The 20,163-nt window shown below is 34.6% G+C and overlaps 2 protein-coding genes across 2 annotated transcripts; one reads left to right on the top strand and one right to left on the bottom strand.

The window, feature by feature from the left end:
* Window positions 1–7,184: 7,184 nt before the first annotated feature.
* LOC128022084 (prolyl 3-hydroxylase 1) lies at window positions 7,185–15,076 on the bottom strand. The gene is made up of 15 exons (XM_052609319.1): window positions 14,527–15,076; window positions 13,561–13,713; window positions 13,280–13,469; window positions 12,934–13,065; window positions 11,763–11,902; window positions 11,495–11,584; window positions 11,366–11,418; window positions 11,162–11,283; window positions 10,940–11,082; window positions 10,751–10,843; window positions 10,040–10,178; window positions 9,846–9,936; window positions 9,685–9,760; window positions 8,710–8,850; window positions 7,185–8,010 (listed from the first exon to the last, which is right to left on the bottom strand). The coding sequence occupies exons 1-15, from the start codon at window positions 14,980–14,982 to the stop codon at window positions 7,507–7,509; spliced, it is 2,523 nt and encodes an 840-aa protein (XP_052465279.1). The 5' UTR covers window positions 14,983–15,076; the 3' UTR covers window positions 7,185–7,506.
* Window positions 15,077–16,423: 1,347 nt separating this feature from the next.
* Window positions 16,424–20,135, top strand: LOC128022083 (uncharacterized protein C1orf50 homolog). The gene is made up of 5 exons (XM_052609318.1): window positions 16,424–16,589; window positions 18,105–18,220; window positions 18,319–18,405; window positions 19,486–19,617; window positions 19,693–20,135. The coding sequence occupies exons 1-5, from the start codon at window positions 16,541–16,543 to the stop codon at window positions 19,876–19,878; spliced, it is 570 nt and encodes a 189-aa protein (XP_052465278.1). The 5' UTR covers window positions 16,424–16,540; the 3' UTR covers window positions 19,879–20,135.
* The last annotated feature ends 28 nt before the right edge of the window (window positions 20,136–20,163 follow it).

Below are 20,163 nucleotides of genomic sequence, written 5' to 3'. Positions count from 1 at the left end.
AATTTCTATCCAATTTCTAAATGCAATCTCCAAGATACCATGAAGTTCTCGTCACCGTTCTCTGCACCTCCTACCATGTGAAGACAAGCCACTCCCTCCTCCAGCAAGTAAGGATGATCATTTTGGTTTCCCCAAGCACAATCGCACTGACTTGGGGCCTGTCCCAGCCCGGCACCGGAATGATCCAAGTCTTAGGGGAAATAAGACAAGAGTTCATTGCAGTAACTACTGAAGTCATCATTCAGCCATCCATCAAAATATACCAACAACGCCACCCTCTCTCCCTGTTTACACAAGATTTGGTTACATTTTTAAGTAACTTGGTTAAAGAGATGAGAATATCTTTTGTGTATTTATGATTGTAGTGAATGAGAGCTGTCAGGGTAATGATTTAACAAAATGACCTTAAAATGACCCAGTCATACAGTATTTCTATGTCAAAAAAGATCAAGAAAAACTACAGATTATGAGGGGGGAAAACATATAGTTTGATATACATGCACACCACTGATATTCATTTACTCAGATGTTTTTATTTTCAGAACTTGCATAAATGTTGTTCATTGCATTAGAGATTAGCTATTCGCTCTGGTAAATAAACTGCGGGACATTGCAAAAATCTAAAAAGTTAACTTTTAATATAATTTTCATTGATTCAAATAATTCATTAAAGCTTGCCAATGTGTTAAGATCCACTCCATTAACTGATTAACACTCTGATTTGTGTCTGTAACTTTTGTCCGTTTGCTCTAGCCTCCTTTGGCTGATTCCATGTCAGCTCCTGTTAGCTGCTGTTTTTCGGCCACCTTTTCAAACAGTAAAGTTAGAATTAATTTTGTCAGGACCAGTCCTGCTGTGTCCGGCTAAATCCTGCCCTGGGAGAGACGTGCTGAGTCTGTCTCTGTGGAAACCACTAATGGATACTTTCAACCTCCTCACTTTCATCTAATGTTTTTTTTTCTTCTGTGAATAGACAGAAAACAAGAAAAACTGTGCCTATTTAGCTTCAACTGACACTTCTCTGAAAGGGCACATCATTGACTTCTCGGAACTGGCGGTTTCTTTCCCTTTTACTCATTTCTTTACAGGAAGAATCAATTCTCTGCAGATGACCTTATCATGGGACCTGGTTTTGACATTAAGCGCAGTGCCCTAAATCCCACCTTACTGTAAAAATTTAAGATGCCAACACTGAACTAATCACCTTTTTTATTGAGTAAAATCTCACACTCAATCCATTTTTGAATACAAGAACGTTAAACCTAACTAAAAAAAATTAAATTATGCATGCATGTAGTACTGCACATCCGTGTTAGTGAATGAGACACAGGTTGTTCAGTGAATTCGCCCCTCTGTGTCCCGTAAGGCTCAGGGGTGATTGCCATTATAAACATCTGATAATGGAGTAATAGAAAAGATCTTGTATGGACACAACAGAGCTTGTTTCATAACGTTTGGTATGGACCACGGATAACTTCTAAATGAAAGGCATATATACATCTAATACTGTATCGTATGCCAGTCACAGTGTTAAGGCTTTGCTTTTCGTTTCTATCCTAACAATAGCCAGCCACATACAACACAATCCCTGAGGCAGACAATGTGGTCTGTGTCTCCCTGAGTTTGTGTGACATTGCGGGTAGCACCACACAAAGACAGCATACAGCGAAGACACATGCTCGAGAAAAGGACAAAGAGTGCGCCACCAAACATGCAAACAAACTTCATGTGACAGTTTCTCCATGAACATCAAAACACAAATAAATCAAGCATTTTAGTGATATACGTCACAATTTGAACTGGCCAACAACGATGCTAATTATGCACACAAGTCAATGTCCTCATGTAAGGGGTCAGATGGACATGTGTGGGGTGAGAAGATGAAAAAAGAAAACATACAACACTACAGAAACTGCTTCCAAAGACACTACCATTGAACTCTGAATTATTTTGCATTTGTTTTACATCTCATCAGCTCAGACAAAAGACAATGGATGTGTGGTAACAGTAAAGGTCTGCACCAGGCATCCGGACACCAGCAATCACAACACTGTAGACTCCTAAGGTATGTAAAATCAGGTATATTTAATAACATATTAGCATGAAGTCAAGAGTGTGTGGTCATCGCTAATGGCTTTTTGCCATTTTCAGGGTGGTTTCCCTTGCTGTCTTTAATCACTGCCAACACGACTTTCTCCTCAAAGGATTAGAAGAACTCTAGCGATGATGTACTGAAGTGGTATTTTGCTATTTAGTCCCTTTCCTTAAAGCATACTTAGTAGTGTATATTTTGTGTAGTGCACATAAATTGCAAGACGCATTGTAATAAAATTAAGGAATAAAAAATAAAATGTATGAGATATAAATATGCTGCGACAAAATAAACATACAGATGCGAAAAGGCAAATGAAATGTATTTATGTGTACAGGTAATATGAATAATTAGAATATATATATATATATACTGTACTGATCTTGTGTGCTGATCTTCTGTACTATTACTGCAGATTTTTGCTGTTTTTTAAATAATTATCTTAAGCTCATTAAGGCTGCATTTTTTTAAATAATAATAAAAAATATATTGCAAAATATTATTGCAATTTAAAATATCAGTTTTCTATTTGAATTTACTTTAAAATACTTTAATATTCCTGTAATTATTCTGTGATGGTTCCTGTATTCTTGTGAAGCTGAATTTTCTGTATCATCGTTTTAGTCTTCAGTGTCACATGATCCTTCACGTGAAATCATTCTAATATGCTGAATTATTATCAGTGTTTTTATTTTTGTTTCTTTGCTGCTTAATATTTTTTTGCAACTTGTGATACTTTTTTTTCAGGATTCTTTTGATGAATAGATTGAAATAATTTTCATTCACAAATTCCTTGAAAAATGCTGTTGCAATTAGATACAACATCTTGGAATTCGTTGATATAAGTTATAGCTAAACTAAAGTTAAAGCAAACATGAACACTTACTTTTCAAGTTGTAAGAATGCATTATTTTTTATTCTAATGTTGAATTAAAGTTGTGATAACTAAATTCAGAAATATTTTTTTGTGTATTGACAATGAAACAGCAAGACAATGGATTATGTGGTAGAAAGACTTACTCCAATAACAATTTTATTATTATTACAAAAAAATACAAAATAAAAAAAAAATACAGGTATTATTTGATGTCTAAAAATAAATTAAACATAGTTTATTGTTGTTTGTTTGTTTGTTTGTATAACACCCTTGGTTAAAGTTAAAACATGAAAAAAAACCTAGAGGTAATTGATACTGTGCTTAAATATACTTTCCACCCAGTGTAACAGGCCCTTCGAGTAACATTTTGACTGTAAGAGTCATTGTACCCATTAGTCCCTGGCATTCTGCTCATGGCTAGTTCTGCCCACTCCTCAGCAGTGGGAGGCACACAAGAAGAACTGTTTGTGCCACTAACAAGAGGAGGTAAAGACACACGAGGGGTCTCATTGCAGCTGCCACAGTTCACCTTTCACATTCACCTCCACTATTCAGTTGCCGGCACTTTCCATGTGGACTATTCAATGCCTATTTGCAAGCTGTGACCTAATAAATAAGAGCAAAACTCATTAGAATGAAATTAATCAGTTGCTCTTACGCTTTAAAACTTTGTGCACTGTGCATTATATAAAGACTTTAGATGGAAATGATAAAATGTCAACAAATAACCCAAGACTGCAGTGACCAGCAAGGACATGGTGTAACGGCTTATCATTTTCTCAAAAGATTATGATTATGACCACCAAAACAATGGGGTTTGGTTCGCTAGCCAATTTCTTACCATATTGTTTACTGGTTAGCATTAAAATTCTAAGTATGCTAAACAGCCATTTCTAAATAAGCACGAAAACAACAACAACAAACCAACAATAAGTGCATAGTAGGCTATCCTAGAAAGTTTAGTCATCATTCATTTAATATGATTTGATGCATGCTATCGCTAATAGCAACTAAAAATTTAGATGGAGTAACGTCCTCATTCTGGAACGCATACAAGACCATAATATGGATATAGAGTCAAGATCATCAAATATCTTTAGCCTTTCCCCAAAGAAAAGGCTGTAAATTTAAAATGTTAAAAGCTACATGCTAAAAGGTACTTGTGTCAGCTTTGAAGAGTACACTAGCACATGGATGACCTCAAATCTGCCTGATGCTAAAGATTTGACTCCACACCATGATTGACTCACTGGATTCCTTTAGAAATACAGTATCTCTAATAGCTGTTTAAAAAGAGTTCTTTGCGGTTGTTTTTAAAGCAGGTACCATTTTTCAACTTTATGGTGATAATGTTATTCATCTATACTTTGTCATATATAAAAAGTTGTCTTTTTTTACAGAATCGATTGTCTAATAATGTATATTAATAATAATGATTACTGCACTGAGTTAATCTGATGTCCTTCAGAAAGGTGTTTTTTTTCCCCAGTAAATTAATTAAAGGACTCAGACCTATCTATTTGCAGCAGTAAATGACTATGTCAAGCAGATGGAAGAGGAGAATCTTTAAGAAGTAATTGTAGGTGTTCTAAAGACAGCTTTGAATATAATTGCAGATGCAGTTGTCCAAAAAATTGTGTGTACCAGGCATAAAGTAGAACAAATAAAATACTTAAAATAGAGGAAAACTCCCGAACTGGCTCAAATGATTTGCGAACCTGCTCCGGACTCTCGAATTGATTCAAATGATCCGCGAAGCCGCTCCGAACTCTCGAACTGATTCAAATGATTCGCGAACCCGCTCCGATCTCTCAAACTGACTCGAATGATTCGCGATCCCGCTCCGAACTCCGAAACTGACTCAAATGATTCGCGATCCCGCTACGAACTCCCGAACTGATTCAAATTATTCGTGATCCCCAAACTGACTCAAATGATTCGCGAACCCGCTTTGAACTCCTGAACTGACTCAAATGATTCGCGAACCCGATACGAACACCCGAAATGATTCAAATGGTTTGCGATCCCCAAACTGACTCAAATGATTCGCGAACCCGCTTTGAACTCCCGAACTGATCAAATGATTCGCGATCCCGCTCCGAACTCCCAAACTGACTCAAATGATTCGCGATCCCCATCTGACTCAAATGATTCGCGATCCCGCTACGAACTCCCGAAATGATTCAAATGATTTGCAATCCCCAAACTGACTCAAATGATTCGCGAATCCGCTTTGAACTCCCGAACGGACTCAAATGATTCGCGAACTGTAATATTTTGTTGTTGTTGTTGTTGTTGTTGTTGCTATAAAAACAGACCTAAGCCATCAATAGCCTCTAAAATGGCTTAAAATGCATTATATAAAAAAATAATGAGGCAATAATGATTGGTTATTTATAACACTGTTAAAATACATAATGTAGGCAAATACAAAATAAACAATTTATGTACATGTTATTACAAATGCCACGTGATTGCTGCAGGCTACTGACCAAACATTTCATTCAAATATTCACTTAATCTTTCATTTTTGGCCACCTTTTTGCTACAGATGACACAGGCTTTATAATTTCTTCAACAAAAAACGTGCATATCACAACCCTTACAAAAATAAACCATGGGTTTTATCATAGTAAAACTGCTTTTCCTTTTGCATGATTTCTGAATGCTTGAGACTATAAAATAAATTAGAGTCATAATAAAGTTATAGCCACAGGTAATTGTCGAGAGCTACAATTGTGATTTCTAAATAATACAATTTATTCATTTAGTTTTTCATTTGATTAAAGTTATTTTTCACCCCTTTAGTAGTTTTTTTTTCCCATCATATTTGAGGAAGGGGGACACAACAATACAATCCTGTTTATGGGAACCCTTAAGTTGTTGTTATACACGTCTCTGGAAGTGTGTGCTCTACTACACACACACACACGCACACACACACACACGCACACACACAAACACAGACACACACACTGAATCGCGCGTGGTGTTTTCAGCTCTTCACTATATTGACACATGATGTAAGCTACACGTGCACGTCAGCACGCTATGAGAGGAATTCACCATTTCATTTGATAAAACTATCGTCAATCATTTGTATCATATACACAGACTGACAGAAACGGCAATGTCTTTACGACAACTTGTCAAAATAAAATTTTGGTATAACTCAAAGAAATTATGTAAGAAATTGCTTAGTAAAATATACTCAAAAAAAAAAAAAAAGATTTACTAAAACATTATTTTGAAGGAATATCACACAAGTTTTCATAGAAGTTTTAATTTAAGCTTGCCAAAACAATAACACCATATTTTTCAGAAACAATTTCTAAAAGTACATTTGTATTTGTGCCTATAATGTTTATTTATTTATTATTATTGTCAGCTAATAAAACCTATGCTTCAGGGACCATATTCATATAACATCTAAGGCTAAATGTAGCTCTTGACTGGTTGAGTTAGATGATGATTAACAGTAAACAGTAGAAAATCAGTTGAGTCTCCCCAGCTGGAAATGTCATTGACTATTAAAATCTTTATAACTGTTTCTTATAATAAATTGACATATTGATAACACTGAACCTTTTATAATGCTCTTAATTACATGTCGATGCATACTGTATGCATTAGTGAGTGTGGTGGTGCTTATGAGGTATGGTCACTTATTCCTTATATGAACTGTTTCAAATGCAAGACATTGATTGCATGAGATAAAGTTTTTAAATGATAGCCTGTGTCCTTTTGTAGTGTGCACATATATTTATCATCAATCTGTGATAACTGTGACTAAATTCAGTATATATATATGTATGCCATATGTTGCCAACCCTCAAAAATTCCTGCCCCCTTCTCGCCACCCCATCAATATTTTTCTAGATCCGCCCCTGTATGTGTGTGTGTGTGTGTGTGTGTATATACTCCTCAAACAGGTGGTGGTGGGAACAACTTGGAGTAATTTCAGAAAATGTGTAAAACAGACGCTCAGAACCGTGCTGCCACCTACTGCAGTGTTACGGTAGTGCATGGACTAAATCCCTTGCCAAGTCACTGTTCTGTAGAAAACAGAATTAATTTATGGATAATGAAATAGGTGGGGGAAAAATTAAATTAATTATTTAAGAAGGGGAAACAAGCACATCATGACCACATCCTACAACATCTCAGCATCATGTCTGTGAGGTCTGCAAAACTCAATAAAAATATACTGCAGTGTTATAATTTAAAAACATGTCGCTTTTATTTAGTTATTGTGGGAATGCAAAGTGGCAAATGTAATCTCTGAAAGCTGCCATCAAGGAGCACACAATTTCACAACTGTATTTCAGTTCCTGAGACAAGAATAGAAATAATTACAATTTAGACAAAAGAGAAAATACAAGTCAACTTGATTGTCAAGTCTGCTCTCCTGTGATACAGCTTCAAATTCATGAGTCTTTTTTTTTTTTACAAAAACACAGATCCATCAGCAGTCCTCCATCACTTATTAAAAAAGAAAAAAGAAAGAATAAAACACAGAAGCTAGTCTGCATGAGGCTCATAACTCAACCTTGTGATTTTCAGCTATAGAGTCTTTAGGTTCTGTGGTCGTTGGCTTTGTTTTCTTGTCATCTGCAGTATTTTTAACTGTTGTTTTGCTTGTTTTCTTCTTTTTGTCTGATGTTACAGGTTTTGTCTTGTTAGCTGTTTTTGATTTCTTTTTCTCAGCTGTGGTGTTTTTTGTTTTGTCTGACTCTTTGCTCTTTGTTTTGTCTGCTTTAGCTTTTGTTTGGGTTTCTTTTTTTACTGGCTTTTTTGATGTTTTTGCCTTTGGTTTTTCACTTTTCTTCACCACTTTGCTGTCAGTTTTCTTATCCTCTGTAGCTGTGGAAGGTTGTTCTGCAGATGTGCTTGTCTTTACTGTGTCTTTTTCAGTTGTCTTAGTAGAAACTGTTCCTTCAGGTTCAGAGAGTTTCACTTCACTGTTCATTCCTGTTTTCTGGACATCAGCTTCAAGTGGGCTGGAAAACTTTTTCAGAAGTTCTTCAGCCTGTAAACGTTCCTGTAGACACAACAAAGTGCAACAAGGTTAGACAAAGAGGGAACTTTTAACAACTACAACGTCAACCGATCTGTGGCATTTATACTATTATAGGATTTTTTTAAATATATATATACTTTGAATTGGCTTTTATTTTTATATTTTCAGTTTTTATTTAAATCTTAGTTTTAAGTTCAAGTGATTTTGTTATGTGCTTTTGTCATTTTTATTAGTTTTAACATTTATTTTGCTTAATTATTCATTTAATTTTTTAGTAATTTTTGTACTTCAACTTATTTCATTTCAGTTTGTTCTTTATTCAATATTTTTAATATTTAAATATTTTTAGATAATTTAAATACATTTTAGTTTTGAGTTCTAGTAACTTTATAATTAGTTTTAATGTTTCTATTTAATTTTAATTTATTTATTTAGATTTAGTAATTTTGTACATCAACTTATTTTATTTCAACATTTCCACATTTCTAATTTACATTTACATTTTACAGTTGAACTTTGTTTAATTCAATATTTATTATTTATATTAATTTTATTTCAGCTTTATTTCTAAATTAACTAAATATTTTAACAGTCTTGGTTAAAAACAACAAAAACACGGCAACAGACCCCATGAAAGTCTTAGTTTTCCTGTTTAAATCTACAGTTAATCCTGTTGCTTTTTTTTACCATTCACAAAACTGCCCTGAAAGTCATACTTGCCTTCTCATTGTGAAGAGGATCCAGAGTGAACCGAAGCACTACAGCACACCTCTGTCCTTTGTTTACTGCCATCACTCCATGAAGGGTCTCCTGTCCAGCTCTGAATCCTACGACTTTACCACACCGAGGCTTCACTACAGACTGAAGAGAGGGTAGAGTCAAATAGTATCAGTCTTAGAAAACAGCACATTTTATCAACACAGTTAACAGAAGAAGCTTCTGCATTGACATCGACCAAGTCTAAAATAACTCACTGGCAATGCTGGGGAAGCTACTTTGAAATTGTAGTTTGTCAAGCAACAGTGCGCTTAAAGTAGATAAAACCACATTTAACTCAGTTTACAGGAACCCGTAAAATAGGGATACATAATACAATATTTATTTAAATACAAAAAGCAAACATACACGAATCTCTTTTTTGAACTAGTTAATTGAAATGAACTGTTTGAAAAACTGATTTGCTAAAATAAATCAGACTTTCCAATGCTACGCAACAGTGAAGGCATATTCCAAGGTATAGTGTTTGATTAGTTAGATAGCTAGTTAAATCCTGGCTAGTAGTAACATAGTAGTAACATTACTGAAATATGTAATTTCATATTAATAGCATTACTTATTTTAGTTACTGTATTTTTCGGATTATAAGTCGCACCTGAGTATAAGTCGCATCAGTCCAAAAATACGTCATGATGAGGAAAAAAACATATATAAGTCACACTGGACTGTAAATCGCATTTATTTAGACACAATAACCAAGAGAAAACATTACCCTCTCGCGGCTGGAGACAGTAATGTTTTCTCTTGGTTCATGTCAAATTAATTTTGATAAATAAGTCGCACCTGATTATAAGTCACAGGAACAGCCGAACTATGAAAAAAGTGAGACTTATAGTCCGGAAAATACGGTAGTTAGTTACTCCTCTACACAGCTCTCTAGTCTGAATAAAAATAATGCAAAACATTTAGAAATCTTACAGAGACTGTTTTGGCATCTGACTCAGTGAAGATGAAATCTCCTCCTTCAAAGTTGTCATTGAGGTACAAAATGGCACTACGAAGCAACAAAAAGAATGTATTAGTGAAAACAGTATAAACTAAATAACCATGATGCTAGACTGTTTCCTCAAGTGGCAAACCTGTAGCCTTGATCGCTGTATGCTGATGGATCTTTGATACAGTCGTTGAGCTCTGAGATGAGCAGACAGTCTGCACGCTCCTCCTGTTTCTCTGGATTGAAAGAGAGACCAACATAAGCTTGTTTGCGAACTAAATAGATCTGTGTTCAAGATGCAAAAATAATGTGCATTTCTCAGAAAAAAAGCCAGTTTACCGATGGCAGATCGGCAGACCAGGTTTGAGCTAGAGAAATACAGAGGCGATTCCAGACCAAAGTTGGATTCCAGAACCTTTCGAATTTTCTCACTGAGGTCGGACAACAAACGTGCACTCTTCAAGGGAACCAGACCCTCCTGACCAAGGTATAAGGAAAAAAAAGCTTTTAAGTGATGAATTAAAATGCAATATATCGAAAGTCAACATGTTTCCAGAAAAATCAAAGAGCATCACACAGAGTCTGCTAAATTTAAATCTGCCTAATACCATAAAGGATATTATTTTCATATATATTGAAATAAATAAACCATTTTTCATTCCTCAAATAACTTTTTAGTCAGGTCTTCTTTTTTTTTTCTTAGTGTGGAGTCCATTTTAAAAATATAAAGAATCTTTTAATAGAACGATTCCATGAACTCTTAAGGTGCAATAAAGCATCTTTAATTTTGTTAAAGATGAATGTTTTTATACATTTAATACTGTTCAAAATTTTGGGTCAGTAAGATTTTTTTAGGTAATTAATACTTCTACTCAGCAGGGACACATTCAATTGATTTAAAGTGAAAGAAAAGAGATTTGCTGTATAATGTTACAACATATTTCTATTTCAAAAAAGCTGTCCTTTTGTATTTTCTATTCAGGATTCAAGAATCATGAAAAAAGAAAATTAAGCAGGAATTTTTAAGCCCTTTAGTAACGTAGGTGTCACCTGTAGAGCATTGAGAACCATAATATCCTGAAACATCTCACTCGCCGAATGAGGGGAGGGTGTTGCTTTAAAAGCATCTTGAATAGCTGCTTCCTGCGAGATTTAGGTCAATTAGAAAATATAAATATTTAGTTGACTGCAGAAAATACAAATTATATTCTGGAAAATAAAAAGAAATGTCAAGCATACACTTGAGAGGCGATGAAGCTCCTGACACTCGTCGGATGTGATTACACCATCCAGGACGATCCGCTGGGAACCGTTCAGAGATGAGGATGTCAGGGTTTCCGGGAGTTTGTTGGCAGTTTCTTGAGTAGGTGCTGGATTGATATCTGAAAAAGCACCAGTTGCAGGACCAGGTCTTGTAACTTGCTTATCCCTTCACATATGTTGAATTTTATAAAGTCTTACCATCTTTTACCATCTTGACCAGGTCTGATGAGTCTTTACTCTTCTCTTCTACAAGTGTCTCGATCTCTTTCATAAGGTTACTGATCTCCTCTGTAATCCTCGCAGCTGTTTCTTTGTCCGCCCTGCATGCACAGAGGAAACCGACATCAGGTCAGCTGAACTTTTGTGTAAATAAATCACATGCAACAACAAAGGTACACTTACTTTTGTTTGTCTCTTAGTTTCTTAGGTATGATGTCCTCAGGGGTCCATGTGTCCTGGGACAGAATGAGATTTTATTCTAACTATGTTTATAATAAATATGGGTATCATAGCACATATTAATACACTTACTGGATCAACAAATGTTTTACCAAACATCTCATAGCCAAAGTAAAGAAGCTCTTTTTCCAGCAAAGACCTCTTAATGTGCTGCTTAACAACCTGCAACGAAGAAAAATAGTATATATATATATATATATATATATATATATATATATATATATATATATAGTTCAAAATGAATCTGAAGTCTGCACTCAAAGCATGCACCATGTTGCATCATGTATTTCCATTGGAAATCAATTATTGAGTTATCATCAGTGGCACGTGTGGACGGCACCTCTCTGGCTGTAATGTTGACGGCTTTGTCGTCTCCCAGCACAGCGGAGTAGTACGCCAGGTTCTGAGCCATAACCGCATCCTCAGGGTGGAAGAGCAGGTATGTTTTAGCACACTCAATGGCCTGCTCGTATTTTTCACCTGGGAGAGCAAGAGATTAAACCTTTAAAAATGAACTCAGATAGAAATAATACACTATGTATTTAAAACATTCAGCAGTACACAAAAAAATTTGACTTTATTAGCAACACCCCAAAATATCTACCTGCTGTGCAAACTTTGATGTACCTAAATATACTACTAAAACATTAACACAAATACAATAATATATATATATATATATATATATATATATATATATATATATATATATATATATATATATATATATATATATATATATACTGATATATAATCTGATAAATCTTGCAGTGTTCCTTTAGCATTATTTATATACAACTAAAATATTTTTTAATATTTGTAATTAACTTTTTATATTGATATTTAGTATTTTTCAGTTTTATTAATTGTGTACTTTCAGTACTTCAACTTATTTAGTTAGCTGCAAAGGCAATGGTTTTCAAATGTATGCTTTTTTATTTATTAAATTTTATTGTAGATTTATTTCAACTACTGAAACCAGTGTCATTATAGTTAACTAAAATGAAAACCATAACAAAACATTTTTGTTATGTGAAATAAAAGAAACATTAACTGTAATAATATATATATATATATATATATATATATATTTAAAAAGTTATCTATCTAATATTTTTGTAGATTTATTTAACTGAAACCAGGGGTGTTATATTTAACGAAAATTAATTCCATAACAAAACATTTTCGTTATTTGAAATGGAAGAAACTTAAATTGAAAGAAAAAAAACGTATTTTGTTTATGCTTTTCTATCTAATATTTTATTTTATTGCAGATTTATTTCAGTAACTGAAATAAGGGTAGTTAACTAAAACTAAAACTATACAATTTCCAAGACAACATTTCTCATTTTAATTTACTTTAATTTGACGTACTAAAATAACTAAAACTGAAATAAAAATCTAAAAAACGATATAGACAGCAGTAAAGCAATATTGGTTTTGGTTTTAGTCAATAAGAACACAGAAGTCTGGTCCTGAATATGCTTCTGCTGATGATGAGTGCATCGTACTGTTATAGTATGAGAACTGAAGGTAGTTAAAGTGCGATGGGAGGAAATCTTCAAAAGGCTTCTCTCTTCCAGCGGTGGATGCCAGATCCACAGCGCAGTGCTGTTTGCAGTTCAGAACGTGAAGGTAATGATCTGTGATCAATGCAAACATAGACGTGAATCCCTCAAATAATATTATATCCATATTAATAAAACATTTAGTGTAACAGAACTACATTCAAGAAAGGGAGAAATCAAATGAGACATCAAATACCATTACTATTAGTATATTTCAAAATAATTGCACTACTTGGTGTTATGCACTAATTAGTGTTTATTAAATCAAAAGCATCAGAATACCACGTGCCTGTCATAGATTGAAAGAGATCGGCGTTGTACTCCATGTAATTGTAACCATCATAATCGAAGGCTCCTTCGCAAAGAACTCTGCATTCTTCATAAGCAGTGAAATATTCTTCAACAGCAGCTTCAAAGTGCTCAATGGCTGGGGCAAAATCTTCTGCACTGTAATGAATCTTGCCCTCTAAAAATTCAGCCTGGAAATCAGCAGTTATAAATATTTTATAAGGCGGTAAGATTGTATGGACAAATTCTAGACGTATTCAGATTAATAAACATTGTTTGTACCATGTGCGGTCTCTCCTCCAGGTCCTTGAAATCTGTCTCTTGCACCCCGGCCATCATCATGTAGTACTCTAAATTCTGTTTCATCTCTACGTGGTCAGGGTTTGCTATGAAAAATGTATTTGCTGCTGCCACTGCCTTGTCAAGCTTGTTTATCTGTAAGTGCAAAGAAATATTGGTTAGAAAAAACACTCATGCTTTCCAAGTTATACTTTAGCGAAACAGAATTGGTCCTAGAATATAAATAAAACGTTCAAATAAATAAAAACATAAATAATCTGATTAAAAGTAATATTCAAGACTCAAACACAACTGTTATAATAATAATAATATTATTACTTCTGTTTTACTGTATTTTTATTTTTTTCAAATAAATGCCTTGGTGAACATAAAAGAAAAAAAATAGTTTTATATATATTTTAATGATATTTTAAATTAATGACTATCATTACAGTAGTGCTGTTGTCATTGAAGCAATCCTTGAAATGTGTGATGACTTTGCTGTTCATACTTGTTGATACTATAGTTTTTTTTTTTTTTATACAACAATGATGCTTTTTCATTGTTCCAGTGGACTGAGGATGTACATCTCATTTAAACCATCAGTTTTCAAGGCAGTGGTATTTTAAAGCCCCTCGGCAGTTCTAAAACTCTGCAAGGCTCCACCTAAAGACGTGGCACAGTATAGGGGGGTTGGGGAAACGTGGAAGAGCTTCTTAAACGGTTAACCATTCAGTGAAAATGCATAAATCTTGCGTACAAAATCTGATCAAATGCATCTGATGCACTTTTATGCACTGATAGAATGTATTGATAACTTGATATTCTTTGTTTACAAAAAGCTTCTTATGAAAAGCATTATGCTAATGAGATGCACTGATTTTATCCCTATGCCAATTTACTTTTTTTTTTAAAGCCTTTGCGTTTTTATAAACAATTTTGCATGCATTTTTCTGGCCTCTTCTTTACCTTAAAGTAAGCTACTTGCAGGTAATTGTAAGGCGTCCTCTTCTTGAACTCCAGCTCTATAGTCTCACTAACTTTATGGAGTGTCGGTGGTCCCATTTTCTCGCGTTCACATGCATCCACACAATCGGCCCGTTTGAGAATCCTCTGGAAAAACGCTAAATCCTCCACGGCCCCGGTTCCTGGGATCGGGACACCCACACCTGGGAAAGGGTCCCCGAAAGCGGTGTGATCCGCGCAGGATAAGCGGCAGTCCGTCTGGATTTTACGCAGCGCTGCTTTATTCCGCAAAGCCCTTTCCATGTTCAGGATCACAGCCAGCCAGTCCTGCTTATAATACGCCTCCACCGCGTTATCAAAAAGCAGATCGTACGGCTCAAATATTCCATTGGCTTGAGTGTCACACAAAGTGAAATGGACACTGGATAGGATTGATATCAAGGACAGTGAGGTCCACATCTCGGAGACTGGAGGCCTGTGAGGTATGACTCGGTTTTGGAGAATCTCCGAAAGTCTTTGGAGAGGGTGGAGCTCCAGGACTGTGTGAAAGCCTGGCCGGGGCGAGCTGAGAAATTTAGGGCCACTGTTGTCTAGTCACGGATTTAAAAGGTTTGAGTGACACATTTTCAACTAAAACTAGAAAGTATTAATACTCTATAGTTTTAGTTGAAAATGCATAAATTATACGGTATAGGCTACATAAATTATATAGACCTACAGAAACAGTTAGAATTGAGTTGGCAATTTTAGTTTTTGCTCTTTTAATTTTTCTTAGACTTTTATTATTATTATTATTATTATTATTATTATTATTAGGCTATTTTATTTTTTGTAATCCAGAATATAAGTTGTGTCTATTTCTATTTTTGCATTAGGTAACACTTCACTATAAGGTTCATTAGTTTACTACTTTAGTTAACATGAACTAAGCATGAACAATAATCCCACAGCATGTAATCTTAATGTGAATTAAAACATTTAATAATGCTTTATTAAAATCTAAAGTTGTGCTTGTTAAAATTAGATAATGCACTGTGAATTAACATGAATAAACAACTGTATTTTCATTCAGATCAACAAAGATTAATAGATGCTGTAATAAATATATTAATTGTTTGTTTCTGTTAGTTATTATAGGCTAAATAACATTAACTGAAGGAACCTTATTGTAAAATGTGGCCTTATATTCATTTGTCGGGAATAAAAAAAGCTGGCTAACACTACAGTGACCTTTATTAAGTCATTAGGAAACATAATTTACCTCTTAAAAGATCAGCAGTTTGTATACGTTCTCATATGATAAAATGTAGTATTCTTGATATTGGTCTGGTAAGCATAATTTAGCCTAATGTAATTATCTTATCGAGTTATTGTTAAGTTTTACTGAATGTTCAATTTAACAAAAATAAATAATATATATAAAAAAAAATTACCCGTGAGCTTTCCTTCATTGCAAATTATGCTTTATAAGGTTATTTTTAGTTTTTACAATTCGCAGACCTTTTTCCATATAAATAAATAAATTAACCTGAATGTACTGTCGTTGTTGTGTGCAACATCTTGCATAATTCAGATAATATGAAGGAATCGTCCAAAGGTATAGTGCAAAATGCACGGAATTGCAGTTTTTTGGTTGCATAATTTCAAACTTTGATCTTTCATAACTGCAGAAAACTCACATAACTACATTTTCTGCAATCTACATAATAGGCTACCGCTAAACATGCATGGTCGCTTTGTATTTGAGTTATCGATATAATAAATATGAATATGCATTGTGTTATTCAAAAGCATTATTTTAGAAACACACGCTATAGTTTAAACACTCATTAAATATGTGTGTAAAGTATTATATGACAAAAATATAGGTATTTGTACACAGGCAACTATCACGACTACTACTCGATTCATCAAACACAGTAGGACCCCAGAAACTCCTCCTCCGTGTTTTGTTTTGTGAGTCCGGTGAGAAGTCTCGTGTTAATTTGTTGAGCGCGACGGGAAGTTTAATTACAGAATGGATAAAACAATCTGTCTACCACAACAACCCAACAAAACCACCACGGGTAAGACAGTGCCTTCAACGGTAAATTCAGGAAATATTTTTAGTTTAAGTTTTCTGTTTTATTGAATTGGTCGAGTCAGTCATTCCACCGCACCATAGTAATGATCAAAACAGTGGTTAAATATTGTAGATCCATTGTATTAAAAGTGACAAAATATGTGCTTGGTGTAAGTTGATAACATTTTTGTAATGTTATGAAATGTCCCATTATTGTCATTATAGTCAGTGCCATGGTACTAAGCTACCAGCACTCACCAAGTTATTATTTGCCTTTATTTTTATTTTAAAACAATCTTTAATAAATAAACAAATAAATAAACCTTAACACCACGTAGATCTACTCTGCACCTCCAGAGGCGCTTACTTTCACTCTTAAGAGGTTATCCAACCTGTTAAATAACAACCTTTGTTGTATCTATGTATGTGTGTGTGTGTGTGTGTGTGTGTGTGTGTGTGTGTGTATATATATATATATATATATATATATATATATATATATATATATATATATATATATATATGCGTGTGTGTGTGTATGTATATATAATATAATGTATAACGTACACACACATACACACATATATATACATATATATACATACTAAGAGAGAGAGAGAGAGAGAGAGAGAGAGTGCTTTATACAATACTGATAGTGTCAAGGCAACTCTACATTGTCAGGAAAAAAGTTTGTCATCAATGCAGGGGGACAGTAACAAAGAGTCATTTTTCCAGTTAAAGTCAGTTCATTGATGATTCAGTGATGTCATCATCCAGTTCAGCTCTTTTCCAATAGTGTCTGTGCAATCAGTCATCATGCAATCAGGGGATTTGTGTCTGGGGGTCTTCTTGTTGACATTCAGGGCTGTAGAGGTCGTCTCCAGGTGGTGATCCATATGGTTTGGATACATATGGCTACTGTGACCTCCGAATAAGAATAAAGGAGCCTGATATCAGTGTAGATGTCTTTCTTCTTACTATGTAACAAGTATATATCTTATTATATATATATATATATATATATATATATATATATATATATTATATATCAATCTCTTATTTGAATTTCTCTTATAATGGCAATGGTGTAGTATACTGTAAGAAAAAAAATAGGATGTTGAAGATCTAAGTGAAGATGCATAGCAGTGACAAAGTATATGTACTACCTTGGGTTCACCGGAGTTAATATCTTAAACTCTGAAAACCTTCTTTACAGTTACAATTAATGTAAAAGAAGTTGCTTCTGTTGTAACAGCTGTGCTCTGTATGCAAATTAAGTTAGACATCCCGTTGTCTTAGATGATTCTCGTTGTCACACACTCATTCCCATTCTACAATTAAAGACCATTTGCTCATTATGTGATCATCCCAAATCGAGCAGAATCTTCTTCTCTATAATAATTAGGCCATTTTGGAAGATGAGCATGATTTAACATGCATTTTGGAGTGGAATCTGCCACTAAAATCATCTCTGTGCTGTGCAACACTATTTTACATGTCAACAATGTTAATATTATAGTAACTTTGGTGGAGACCAGCAGTAACCCGAGTGGAATGGCACTGGTGAGCCCCTACCAGACTAACCGTGTTGGGGATCCCATGGATCTAGTTGCTCTGGCACAGCAAGTACAGAAAGTAAGTGATGCTTTAGCTCTATTACTTTACTCATATGGATATACAGTTGTTGTTGTTTTTTTAATCATGGATTTATTTATTTCTTTTGGGAATTTTAGGGAGATGACTTTATTAGAGCCAATGCTTGCAACAAACTTACAGTAATTGCTGAACAGATAAGATACCTTCAGGAGCAAGCAAGAAAGGTGAGATTGAACTGTCACTCAAATGATCACTTTGTTTTACAGCAGTACCGCAAATGTCCCTAGACTTGGTAGGTAACTTTTGACGTTCTAGCTGTTAATAAACAGAACTGCTTGCGTCTTGCAGAAGAACATCGTAGCCGGAACTACTTCTCTCTGTTTATGTCTATGAAGAATCACAAAGGTACTGGGTTACTCCGCCGCGGTACCCCCGAAGCAATCTAAAATAGTGCGAATATAAACACTTATTATAGGTGCACTCTAGTGATTCAGGACAAGCTAAAAACACGGTTTGGAAAATGGATTCATGGTGTACTCGCTTATTATATACATTTTTCTACATTTTGAACACAAAGAAAGTTACTGACCGCAGCTCTGATTGGTTATTTCTTAACGGGAGCACTCCGTAACTGCAAATGGCAATAGGAGCACAGGGAGGAGCCAGAGGAGCTTGATTTTTTTCACAGATTTTCTGTCTCATATTCTACTGTCAGGACATAATGACAGGTTTAACAAATATGCAAAAAATATATTTTTACAAAAGTTACCTACTGCAGCTTTAAAGGAATAGTTCATCAAGTGTTTTTTTGTTTTTTCATGCAATATTTAGGCGAGTTTCTTTTTTTTTTTTACCAGAACAGATTTGCAGAAATGTAGCATTACATCACTCGCTCACCAGTGGATCCTCTGCAGAGAATGGGTGCCGTCAGAATGAGAATCCAAACAGTTAATAAAAACAATCTTCAAATAATCAACATGATTCCAGTTTTGAAGTTAAAAACATCTTGATGGATTTGTTTCTCACCAACATGCTTTTTTTACTTCACAAGTGAGTGTGGATTACTGTGGTGTATTTATCTTATTCTGACGGCACCCATTCATTACAAAGTAATGCTACATTTCTCCAACTCTGTTCCCATTAAGAAACAAAGCCATATACATCTTGGGTGGCCTGAGGGAGATTAATTTTAAAATAATCTTCATTTTTAGGTGAACTATTCCTTTAACGTTTACATATCTGTGTTAAAAATCTAACAAGTGACAAATAAGTAATGGTTAAATCATTTTGTGTTTGCACTTTAGGTTTTAGAAGATGCCAAGAAAGATGCCGAGCTTCACCATGCTGCATGCAATGTTGTGAAGAAACCAGGAAACATGTATTATCTTTACATGCGTGAATCCGGACAGCGGTATTTCTCCATTCTGTCTCCACAGGTTTGTTGATTGCCACATTATGAGTGTCTGGGTCTCATCATCATCTCAACAGCTAATTTATTTAATCTCTTACAGGAATGGGGTCCTAGTTGCCCTCACAAGTTCCTTGGTGCATACAAACTCCAACATGACATGTCTTGGACCCCACAAGAGGAGGTTGAAAGGCGGGATGCTGAAATTGGCATCATGGATAAACTGTTGAACAGACAAACTGCTCTACCAGCCTGTACTGAGCTCAACTTTGAAGGTCTTTCACAGTGAAAGGGCGCAGCTCACTCACAGACTGTCTCATCTAGTCATGAAAGCCACCATGTCTTAAAATAATTGTTTGTTAACAGAAATAGTTTGGCAAATTAAAATCGCCAGTTCTGCGTACTGAAAATTTTGTCACTTGTCACTACTACTGGACCTGTAAATCTGTCATTCCGTCATGCATTTAATGTGTCAGATTTCCCTTTTTTTTTCAGAGCTGCATACATTTTTGGTTATGTTGTTTTCATTAAATCATTAATTCAGTATCTTATATTGATTTTTCTTTTCATAAAG

The sequence above is a fragment of the Carassius gibelio genome, chromosome A11, assembly GCF_023724105.1.
Source record: "Carassius gibelio isolate Cgi1373 ecotype wild population from Czech Republic chromosome A11, carGib1.2-hapl.c, whole genome shotgun sequence".
In the NCBI taxonomy this organism is placed as follows: domain Eukaryota; kingdom Metazoa; phylum Chordata; class Actinopteri; order Cypriniformes; family Cyprinidae; genus Carassius; species Carassius gibelio.
The sequence above is the reverse complement of the archived record's forward strand: the minus strand, read 5'-3'. Positions and strand labels throughout refer to the sequence as shown.

Coding starts and splice junctions, on each gene's coding strand:
- LOC128022084 (XM_052609319.1), bottom strand. CDS start 14,982: ATGTGGACCTCACTGTCCTTGATATCAATCCTATCCAGTGTCCATTTC. Junction 13,066..13,279: donor TCTCTTTCAATCTATGACAG/GCACGTGGTATT, acceptor CATTGATCACAG/ATCATTACCTTCACGTTCTG. Junction 10,844..10,939: donor AGCTTCATCGCCTCTCAAGT/GTATGCTTGACA, acceptor TAAATCTCGCAG/GAAGCAGCTATTCAAGATGC.
- LOC128022083 (XM_052609318.1), top strand. CDS start 16,541: ATGGATAAAACAATCTGTCTACCACAACAACCCAACAAAACCACCACG. Junction 18,406..19,485: donor TTCAGGAGCAAGCAAGAAAG/GTGAGATTGAAC, acceptor TTTGCACTTTAG/GTTTTAGAAGATGCCAAGAA. Junction 19,618..19,692: donor TCTCCATTCTGTCTCCACAG/GTTTGTTGATTG, acceptor AATCTCTTACAG/GAATGGGGTCCTAGTTGCCC.